At 43.0% G+C, this 12,271-nt stretch overlaps 1 protein-coding gene across 1 annotated transcript in view; it reads left to right on the top strand.

Annotated features, from left to right (window-relative positions):
• Nucleotides 1–12,271, top strand: part of psd3l (pleckstrin and Sec7 domain containing 3, like) — an 87,981-nt gene that overhangs the window by 59,255 nt on the left and 16,455 nt on the right. Inside the window, exon 8 of the mRNA XM_080528344.1 lies at nt 7,127–7,170. Coding sequence (XP_080384470.1) covers nt 7,127–7,170 — 44 coding nt within the window. The remainder of the gene's footprint in view (nt 1–7,126; nt 7,171–12,271) is intronic.

The raw sequence follows: 12,271 nt of genomic DNA, 5'->3' as shown, positions 1-12,271 counted from the left end.
ACGAAAAGGACGACTCGCATGTATAGAGCACGTAAAATGTGAGTCTCACAACGGCATTGCATTGATGAAACCAGGTAGGATGAACGCATAGTTCGCTGTCCATTCCTCTTTAAATGCCCTGTTTTCACCGTCAACTTTCCTCTTTAGACCTTTGGAGAGTGACATTATGTTTCTCTTGCTAGCTAGAAGGTTAAATGTTTAGCTAACTTCACCCGGCACGCAAACAACCAATCCAATAATAGTGTGACCTTGTAAGTCTGGGAGGAGCTGGAATAATTATCAGAATAAAACTTTGTTAAATAATTATTTGAATACGTTAGGCTGCGCTACATCGTCAGTCCACACATTTATTATTCAAAACTATGGAAAAGGGTGAAACTAAGTTTCAACGTTGTTGAGAATCACAACACAAACTCGCTAGTCAAGCCAAAATACTGCAGCGAAATGGATTGGACTGCTACCTAGTTAACTAGAACACTACTTTACATTGTTACCTAGTTAACTAGAAGACTACTTTACATTGTTAGCAGGCTCACAAAACAAGCCGTGTTAGTTGACTAGCGATGTGTCGTTGATTTTCGACAACGCGGAAATGTATTCACATTTTTCGAAAGAAAAGTCAAAGCATTAGAACGTAGAACGGAAAATCGCACGCGCGCTTTGCGCACGGAAAGCCACCGGCCCCGATTTGGCCTGAATTTTTTTTTCAGTCAGGAGATTTTTTTTTGCTTTAATCCCTGCTGCTGCTGCTAGTCATTTAGCTCTGATTTAGCTCTGTGGAGTGAGGGAGAGAGAGAGAAAGAGAGAGCCAACACCAGTTCACTCAGGCCTTCAACACCTGCCCTCTGATTATTCACCTCCAATCTGCCAGCCGTAAGATACACACAAACGCACGCACGCACACTAACTCACACACACACACACACACACAAGTCCTCATCTCCCCCGCACCCTCACTCAAACGCACGCATGCACGCTCACTCGCACTCACACTCAAACTCACACACAGACACGTGCACTCATGCCAGATACACACACAAACACGCAACACAGAGATTTTCATTTCTGTGACATCTCAATTCAGACTTCAATGATCTAGTCTTGCAGCATCATAGGACCAGTGGTGTTTCTAATATACATGAATAAATTCTCACCACTGCCTCCGTGTCAGACGGGGAAGGGATGGTCTCCCTCTTTCCCTCCCTCCCCTCGTCCCTCACTTGTTCCTCCCTTCTACCCTCTCTCCCTCCCTATCTCCTTCCTCCTCTCCTCTCCCTCCCTCCTCTTCTCCCTCCCTCCCTCCCTCCGTCCTCTTCTTCCTCCAACCCTCCCTCCCACCCTCCCTCCTTCTTTCTCACTCTCTCTTTCTCTGTGTAACTCAGTCACTGCCGTGTGGCTCTCACTGGAACTATCTCTGTGAATTCAGCCACTGGTGGAAACGATGCTGGAGAAGACAGCACTGCTGGAGCATTGAACAGAACAGAACAGAACAGAACAGAACAGAACAGAACAGGGCTCGCTAGGAAGCAACCACGTGTCTTTGATCATTCTCTCTTCCTCTATTTCACTCTCTCTCTCTCTCTCTCTCGTCGCCTTGGCTTCAGTGAAACCCTCTCCTTCCCTCCACCTCCATCCCTCCACGAACGGCTATCGGCGCTGGAAAGCTCTCTGGGACAGTTGTGCCGTGTGTCTATGAGCTCGCTCTCTCTTTCCCTCTCTCCACTTCTCGCTCTCGGTCTCTCTCTCCGCCCGGTGCTCGTGTGTGTATTGTGAGGAGCGTCTGCGTGTTAGCGTTGGGAGATGATCGGGGTAAACAGTGTCCAGGGGACCAGCAGCCGGCGGCCCGGCCAGCGACCCGGCGGCTCAGTCAAGTATGGCCGGGAGAAGGAGGAGTCCCTGCGACGCCACCACCCCCAGCACCAGCACCGCTCCAAGTCCCTCAAAGTCTCCAATTCCTCTGAATTGTCCGAAAAGCAAAAGAAAGAGAAGGTAATAAAAAGAAATCTAATAATAATTCAAAGAAAACAACCCTACAGAAGAAATCAGCATTGCTGCTGTCTTGTGAGTGTAGAGCAAAGTGGTGGAATGAGACGAGGTGTTTGAGATTGAGAAGTTAGGAGGTAGAGAGGGATTGGGCAAGTGTGTTTGATTTCCAAATGAAGTCAAACGCTGTGTGCCATGGTGTCATTTCCAACAGTTTTGACTGGGGGTGAAAACGGCATTGTATGTTGTGGTTTTAAATAGCGTGTTCTGGGCGTTCAGGCTGCGTCTCGGACTCTCTGACTTCAATCAATGATCTGATATGCATTAGTTCCGTTTCCGCGGGAGAGATGAGGCTTTCTAGTAAATAACCACTTGTAAGAACAGACTTAACCCATGCACACACACACGCACACACACAGATTAACACAGGGAACACATTGCTGCATTTTCCTCCAGCGTTGGCTTAAAAGCTGCTTTGGTATCTCAGTGGAGTATCATTTGATCAATCGGACACAGCGGGCAGCATTGGCTTGTTCACAGTGATGGATGGCTTTGATCCTCTCTTTCTTTCCTGCTCGCCCACCAGCTTCCTAAACGGAGGGAGGCAGCGGCGGTTAACCTTGCCCAGTCCACGGCTTTGTTATTTTCCTCTAAATACGGATGGAGCTGTCACCCTCTGCGCGCCGCTGCCAGCAGCCCTCCTCTGTGGTGTACTGGGGAGAGGTGCCAGCCAACCTGACGGACTCTGCCAGCTGGCCGTGCCAACACACTGCTGCTGCTGCCTTATATTACTGTCACAGTGATGCCACCTAAGGTGCCTTGGGACTGTTTAGCCTGGGTCTCGCTGCTGTTAGAGATGTGGGAAAGGTGTGTGCGTGTGTGCGCGCATGCAGGCGGGGTTGTTGTTGTTGTCAAAAACAAGCCTTCATGTAATCCATATAACCTTCTCTATTAACCTGAGGATATACAGAGCTGAATGTAGCTGTATGTTCGATGGTTATGAATTATACATGCTGCATGGAAATGTTGAATCGGTGTGGCTATCAACTAATTACCGGTATGTAGCTGCTAGTGTCATTGCATCTCTAAGGATTTTTGCATATTCAGTGTCTTAAAGCTTTTGAATCTTTTTATCCATTATTTCCGTTGATCATGCAGGCTATACAAATGTTGCATCAATAAACATGGGATCATTTAAATGATGCATTAAGATGCATACTTACATCCATATGGAATTATTAAAAGCATTTACATATCCATAGCAGCACAGGGCAAGATTCCTAGTGAAAAGGTGCACTTAATGCAATATATACTCACCAAGCCCTTTATTTGGAACACTGTACTCCTTCCCATTCATTCAGGTGGTGTAATGGTGTGGGGAATGTTTTCTTGGCACACTTTTGTTTTTTGTGGATGGAATTCCATGATACAATCATGTCATAATGGACCAGAATCTCAAAGGAATGTTTCCAACATCTTGTGAAATCAATGCCACAAAGAATTTAGGCTGTTTTGAGAGCAAAGGGATGCCCTACCCAGTATTAGTATAATAAAGTGCTTGTGTGTGTGTGTGTGTGTGTGTGTGTGTGTGTGTGTGTGTGTGTGTGTGTGTGTGTGTGTGTGTGTCTGTGTGTGTGTGTGTGTGTGTGTGTGTGTGTGTGTGTACAGTCATGTGGAAAAGATAGGACACTACCGGTACATAAAAAACATTGTCTTTTTCAACATATTTAAACATATGAATATTTGTTCTTCATTTTAACAATATTGAGAGATGGGGGTAATATAACTAAACAGATAAAACAAAACAAAACAATCCAGTCCCCAACAATCCTAAAATGTCATCACTGGACCTACAGGTAGCTCTTGCCACAGTTGATACATACATCTACCATCAGAAAGAGACTGCAAGTTTGATTTTCATGGGAGGTGAACAAGGAGGAAAACCTTGCTATCAACCCCCCACCCCATCAGGGCAAGACTAAAGTTTACCAGACAACACCTAGAGAAACACCATGACCTCTGTAACCATGTGCTTTGGACAGATGAATCCAAAGTTGAATTATTTGGGCACAGTAACAGAAGACATGCACAAGAACCTCATACCAACTGTGAAGCATGGGGGCTGAAATGTTTGGTTTGGGCTGCTTTGCTGCAGCAGGGCCTGGCCAGCTCACCATCATAAAATCCACTATGAATTCTTTATTGTATCAGCGGGTGCTAGAGGAAAATGTGAGACCATCTGTCCAAAAATGTAAGCTGAAGCGGAAGTGGACCATGCAATATGACAATGATCCAAAACGTTCCACTAAATCCACCAAGGAATGGCTCAAAAGAAATAAATGAAGAGTTCTGGAATGGCCAAGTCAAAACCTGGATCTTAATCCTATTGAGATAGTGTGGGGTGATTTGAAACGGGCTGTGCATGCAAGATATCCCTCAAACATCACACAGCTGAAGGAATTCTGCATGGAGGAGTGGGAAAAACGTTCTCCCAGTCACGGTCAGAGACTGGTAGACAGTTATAGGAAACGTCTAATTGACGTTATTTCAGCCAAAGGGGGCAATACCAGCTATTAGGGCATAGGGTGTCTTTTTTCCTCAGTAGGAATTGGCATCTGTGTTCATTTCTTGTTAAATAAATGATAACAAAGTAACATTTTGTTTTTGTATATCTATGTGTCAGTAAGGCAAGGCAAGTTTATTTGTATAGCATATTTCAGATACAACAGGGGCAATTGAAAGTGCTTTACAATACAGCATTAGTAAACAGATAAAAATAGATAGATAGATAAACATTTAATAAGATAATGAATAAGATAATAGAAATTAATTTTTAAAAAGCTTAGATTTAAATATCTTCAGGGTTTGGGCCTGTTTGATTTCTTCAGGGAGTTCCAGGAGCACACAGCAGAGTGACTAAAAGCTGCTGCACCGTGTTTTGTTTTCACTCTTGGAATGATTAGCTGATTAGTCTCAGCACAGTTTGAAGATCGTTGAAAGATTTCTTCGATGTCTCCATCTTGGTATGTGTCATTTTCCTCTTCCCAACACGGCTTTAGTGTGTTCACTAGTGGAACCAGAGCGGGACCGACATTTGATCCTCTGTTTTACTTCACTGGGTATGACCCTTACAAAAGCTATTCATATGGTAATAGTTGTAATTCGCTACCTTAGTCTTTCAATCATTTTGATTGATGTGGCATTTAGCTCATCATTTAGGACGGAAATCTGACACTATTCCCATCTTGTTGCCCTCAACCCAATGTCATGTTGAAGTTATTTGAGCTTCCTGTTGCAGTGCTTGATGCTGACCAACAGGTGGTGCTAAGGAGTATGCAGGGGAGGAATGGCATGTATGTAGAGAGTCAACGGGTGTTGAGGAATGTCGTGTTAGGTAAACCACTCTGGAGCAGTGGTCAGGTCTGACCATCCATGGCAGGGATTGAGAGACAACAGATAATCTTTTGTGCAACTTAAGACAAACCAAACATTTGAAGCCAGAGGACCTAAGTGTAAAGGTCTGCTAGTCCACAATTGAATAACAGATGGGCTCAGTAAAGTCAGTCTGGAAAGGTTGCCTCTGCTGAGTGATGGCCATGCATGTCGATGCAGAATGGATGTTGTTGTTGTTGTTGTTGTTGTTGTTGTGCTGGTGAAATGTCAGACCGTTGGCAGGACGTCATTACTCTGTTCAGAGAACCATTGCTATTGTTGAGCTGCTAGCTGGCCAGTGATCCGTGGTCCGCATCCTATACAGGGAGATCCACTTTACTGGAATTAATTTTAACGGAAGATAACCAATGTCCAAAAACACAAACAGTCCAGACATTAGGTTTTGTTTGAACACAGGAGCTTTCACCGGTGTATATCTCTGCCAAGATGGAAGGAGGAGATGGACTGCAGCACAATAGCTCTATAATAGCTTCCCCTTATCAGAGCCCCCCCCCCCCCTCTCTTTCTCTCTCTCTCTCACACTCACTCTCTTCATCTCTCTCTCTTTCTCCCTCTCCCCGTTCCCCTTGGCTCAGGGGTCAGATAAGACGAGCCGGTTGGCTGGCTGGTAGGAACACACCTGTCCAATAAGAGGGCTGTATCTGATTTCAGAACCCTGGCAGCCACACATGTAATTTACCAGCCTCAGTTATCAGCCTCAGCCTCAGTTATCAGCCTCAGTTATCAGCCTCAGTTACCAGCCTCAGTTATCAGCCTTAGTTATCAGCCTCAGTTACCAGCCTCAGTTATCAGCCTCAGTTATCAGCCTCAGTTATCAGCCTCAGTTATCAGCCTCAGTTATCAGCCTCAGTTATCAGCATCAGTTATCAGCATCAGTTACCAGCCTCAGTTATTAGGGAACTGAGTTTGTTTTCTCAAATATTGAGTGAAATAAGAGCTGGTCTCCTGAGTCCTATCTCCTAGGAGTGCAGTGTAATATAGTGTGAACAGGACAGTATTGCCATTATTAACAACAACAAGCATGGCATATGGTGAGCAGTTCTCTAGTCTTCATGCACTCCTGTATGGTTATGGTGGTTTTATACAGTTTATTTGCAACAGCTGAGGGTTCCAATGTTGACTCTCAAATCTTTTGCCATGACCCATATTTCCATTACTAGGTTTTCTGAGGGCTCATGAAGGATCACAGTCTGTTATTGATGTAATCAAACCTGTCGATTCCCATGACTGCGACCCTATGACCCTCAACTCAAACAGATTGAAGAGGCACAGGAAGCAGATGGATATGAGGGCAGTGATGAATCTGTACGGCTCTAATGCTGCTCTCTTCGTCGCCTTAACAAGGTGCCAGACATGAGAGATGATGGTTGCTAGCCAATTTATTCACCAACAGCCAATCAGGTGTCTGACACATCAGGGTCATCCGTTGTTATCTTATCTCATTGGAAACCCATCCCATCGCCATGGTGACCATATACATTCAGCCCAACAGACCAATTTAGTCGCCACTTTAGTAGTCGCCTCGTCAATTGATGAAATGGGCCAATAGGTGGCGTACAAATTAGGGGTCATGTTGTGGGTGACTGGGCATATCCACATTCATATAGGTTGAGTCGATACAGGCCTGTGAACAGTCATGCTGTTGTGGTTAATAATGTATAGTAATGGCTTCTTTCTCTTCTCCCCGTAGGCCTTGTACAACTCCATCAAGAACGAGAAGCTGGAATGGGCCATGTGAGTATCACTCTACACTCCTCTACACATTCATCCTCAGATGCCAGTGAGGCAGGAGGCAGCTGTCCCTGGAGGTCATCTTGAGGATAACCTGTCCACAGATGATTGTTAAATAACCTGTCCACAGATCATTGTTAAAAACACTGTAGGACTGACGATATAGTGTTTTTACAATGAATGAAACCTGGCATATCTGACCACCTACTCACACGTCTCGTGGAGCAGAAGCAAGATGCTGCGTCTCTGTTGCGTAGAACACAGAGAGCGAGCAGCGCACCGGTTTAGTGTCCTAGTTCCCCGTTCCCTAAAGGGCAACATTAACGCCGACTCATTAATGAACTCAGTTTCAGATGGTTACATTTCATTATGCCAGGCATCCATTATTTGTGTTGCAGGCCCTGTGAAAATAAATTGGAACCAATGGGCTTCTGAGTTTATTATCTAGTTGGTGGCAGACGAATTGAGTAAATGTACTCCGCAAATGTCAACTAGCTCGATGACGTGGAGAAATACCATGTCAATTACTTGTTGAGTAAATCGACTTCTACACGAGGACATTTTTTCGAGAGTGGAGAGGGAGTGTGAAATAATTGTATGTTTTCTCAATGTTTATTTTTGACCTTTGTAGAAAAGAAATATGTAACAATTCACATTTCCATGCTTGACCGGGCCATAAACATCTGGAGTTGTTTGTTATTTTGTGGCCTTCCGTGTTGTGAAACTAGCATCTCACAGCATTCTTCAAGAGACTGAAGACACCTAGGGTGTACATGTAAACGTGTGTGTGTGTGTGTGTGTGTGTGTGTGTGTGTGTACTTGTGTGTGTGTGTTTGTGTGTGTTCTATGTGTTTTTATATACCAAGCTAAATGATTGGATAGGTGACAGCTTAGACGTGTTCTGTAATTAGCATGAGAAAACGCCATCCCATTAGAATGACAGTCTGCCTCTGTGATAACAGTAATAAACACTGTCGCTTTGTGTTGGAGGTAATCTACCAAATTACAGCCTGCCAATGCCAACAAACACACACACACTCACACACTCCTCCTGCCTGCAACAACAGGCCAATGGTGATGTAATGTCCTCGGTTACTGCATGTCAGCGCTGACATGTTTAGGTTAAAAGGAGTGAGTGTGTCGGTGTGAATAGGCCTGAGGCTGTGGACGGGCCCAGCGCTTCACACGTGACCTCTGACCTCCCTGACTGCTGCTGTGGAAACATTCTGCTGTGCAATCACTCAATAATACTCAAACTCAAATAGTCCAACTGCACTGGATTAACTCAGAGCCAGTCAGATATGCCACTCAGAGCCACTTAGAGCCACTCAGATATGGATTTCTTAGAGATATGTGTCCTTGACCTTCATTTTCATGTATTCATTTTTCACTTTATTGATCCCAGACTAATGTTAGATCAGCTCATTAATAGTGGTTTATGTCAGCTGTTAGACGTGTGGTGTGTTTCATGCAACACAATGGCTGCTATGATGGAAAACAGACCTGTTGTTATAGCAACCATAATTCACTTATGTTGTTGCTATAAGACAGATCCCTGACCTCGGTGAAGGCAAGATCTACCTATTGAAGCGTTGAGAGAAAAAGACAGCCAAGATTGTACTTTAAACTTAATGACTTTTATTTGCCTGTATTTTAATTACATGCAATGCTTTGGTCCAACATTAAAATTGATGCGACAACAAAAAAAAGACTGTATCTAGCATATCAGGCACCTGTCTTGCTTTAAGAATTGTACATAACTGAAATTCAATTCAAAGTTTCATTATGTAATTTCACTACAACACAAAAAAGGCATGAGGAATGTATGATAAAATCATTTTGTTCATAGTAACATTAGCCAACAACAACAAATTGACATTCTTGACATTTTGACACTTGACTGACTTATTATTATTCTTACTTATTAACATTGACAAACATATTTACAATTAGCATTTTATAAAGTAGAACTGTAATGTGAACTTTCTTAGTCAGTGCTAAGTACAGTCATCTTATGCAGCATCACTTTTCACATCAAAACAGTCATGTTACTCACTCAAGTCAGTGTGATGGCTGTGACTGGATACTGTCTACAAGTGCTTTGTAGTTTGGCTCATAGCTACTGACTGCCAGTCTGAAACAGTCTGTGAGGTGTCTGTCAGTAAGGCGGCTCCTGTACTTCAATTTGATTATTTTCATCTGTGAAAGGGTTGACATTTCACAGAGATACGTGGATCCAAAGTAGGCACTCACTCTTAGTGCACATGCAGTGAGAAGAGGAAACTTCTCTCTGCTGACAAGTCCCCAAAAGTCACTGTCCCTTGATCTGGCGTTCAGCTCTGTCATTTTGTAAATCAGCCATCTCCATGTCAACTCCACTTGGCAAAGTAAATACTTGCTGTAATTTGGCTGCTACCTGCTCTATATCAATGGGCATATGCCCATAGTAAAATATATACTTTATGTGCAGATCAGACTAGGCTGGTGGAGGTAGAACACGTGTTTGGTACCATTCCTCATTCCATTCCATGCATTACAATGAGCCTGTCTTCCGATGTCTACCTCCACTAACCTCCACTGGTACAGATGAAACACATTAATGCACTTTGTCAAATGTGGCTATTGAACCAGTATAAGAAATGACCTGTTACAAATCCCAGTATTATATTATAGTGATTGTTTAACACCAACATCACAAAGGTCAGATTGAAAATCGACATGAAAATGTCTGTTATCAATCAAGCCCACATCAGTGCACCATGGAGACAGACTACAGCGATTCAGACGGCTGGGATATCATTTTTCCTCCCAGGCCATTTCCTTTTAATTGGAAATAGAATGATTGAAGGAAATCTTTCATAGTTTATTTTATGGCTGGATGCTGTTTACAGCAACTAGAAACTATGAACACAAGTTTGAAAACGTGAGGCTCATGTATCAACAACAAGTACAATTCCATTGTTTTCACTCATTAAAATTCAAAGTCACATTTTTGCACAAATCGCATCATTTAGAAGACGTGATTCTCATGGAAAACACTGGCTTTCAAAGTGCTACACCCTAATTACCCATTCAAGTGGCAAAACACTTCAATCGTCAGAGCATAAAAGAGGCCTCAGGTGACCTCTACTGTGTTGGGGGGGGATATGGAGCAGCATGGAGAACAGGGACGAAGAGTAAGAGTGAAACAAGAGGAGGTGGAAGAGAAAGGCGAGCCAATATTTCTTATTTTTCTCTCTTTTTTTAAAACTTTATTTATTGGATTTTACAAAGGAATACAATTGGGAACAGAGCATTTATAAATAGGTACATATACCCTCTATAGAAAAGACACAAAAATTACAGTTGACATACTACTAAACAGCTTACAGAGACTTACAAAGCTAAAATAACACAACCATAAACAGACAAACAAACAAACAAAAATCCATCAGTCAGCTAGTAGTGAACCGTGTCAGCAATGGACACTAATAATCAGTGCAGCAGCATATCACACACAATATTGACACCAAACCACAAAAGTTACCTCAGGAATGAGGGGGAAATGTATCCTCTGAATTAATTGGAAGAATGGACCTCATCATTTCCCAAATGTAATGGAGGAGTCACTTAATGAAAGACAGATTTTTTTCCAATCTAAGAAAATAAAGAATGTCTCTCATCCAGTGAGTATGAGAGAGTGATATAGTTGATTTCCAATTGGTCAAGATTACCGTAAATCCTCTAATAGTGTCCTTTATTCCATTAAAGGCCGGTGTCTTATAATGGCCGGGGTCATGGTCAACACGAACAACCTCCAATACAGGCCGGGTCCAAAAATTAAGAAAAAAACCAGACATAATATCTGGTATAAACCAGACGGTTAATACAGTAAACTCCTGGTGCCTGTTATATAATGTAACTACGGTAGCTTGTATTAATGTACCGGTGCCACAAAAAGAAAGAAAGTTAGCTTGGAGCTAGAAGCTAAACTTTCACACTGTTTTTTGTTTTTATGTGGCATTGGGCACATTTGGGGCGGCTGTGGCGCAGGAGGTAGAGCCGCCGTCTAATGATCGCAAGGTTGGCAGATCGGTGGTTCGAGCCCCGGCTGGCCACATGTCGAAGTGTCCTTGGGCAAGACACTGAACCCCAAATTGCTCCCAGTGAGCGGGCCGGCGCCTTGCATGGTAGCTTGCCGCCATTGGTGTGTGAATGTGTGTGTGAATGGGTGAATTAGAGGCCGTTGTAAAGCGCTTTGGATAAAGGCGCTATATAAGTGCAGTCCATTTACCAGTCCATTTACATTTATGTTATATTTTGTTAATACCTGTGGTATTCCAGTTTACTGGTAATCTGTTATCGTTATTACCATAACTTAAATGTATTTGCTTTGTGTTTGGTTTGTGCAATGTTTTGCAATAAAAGCCAGGAAATGAAGGGATTAAGTCCATGAGAGTTTAATTGTAAGAAATAAAGGCCTCCCTGTAATATAAGCCTGCCTCAAACAAAGGCCTGGTGCTCTCTGCGGCTCAGTGAATATTAGAGGATTTACGGTAATCTTCTAGAGTAGGGTGACAAAAGCTAAGACATCTTTCTTGGAAGTAGGGAGGGAAGGCAATGAAGGGGAGACCCCAAACAGTGCACTGAGAGCATTTGGTTCTACTTGTTCCCAGATTATATCTGAAAGGGTATCAAAGGTCTCAAAGCCAAAACTTGTCTGTAAGCTTTGCGGGAGATTGTTGACATCTATCACAGGCTGGTCACACACCGTGATAAATCTTAGACAACCGAGCCTTAGTGTAGTAGGTACGATGTATCAATTTACATAATATGTGTGTGAATAAGAGTGAATAAGACCATGTCTTGCACAAATAGAAGAATCTCCACCCAAACCTCCTCTGGTATTACCTCCCCCAGAGCCACCAGCCAAAGGGTCTTCAATGACTCTGGAAGTAAAAGATTGATTTGGTAATTGTATACATTTGAATATGTAACATGGCCTCATAAAGCCAAAACATGTATAAACACTATTTTCATGGTAGTGTTTTAAATTTAGTACACCCGTGTTTAATTGATGCTCTGTAAGAGATTTTATGATAGTTGTGTCTATCATTTTGATGGA

This window comes from Nansenia antarctica (assembly GCF_963989245.1).
Source record: "Nansenia antarctica genome assembly, chromosome: 4".
In the NCBI taxonomy this organism is placed as follows: Eukaryota; Metazoa; Chordata; class Actinopteri; order Argentiniformes; family Microstomatidae; genus Nansenia; species Nansenia antarctica.
This window is presented reverse-complemented; position numbering and strand designations above follow the sequence as displayed.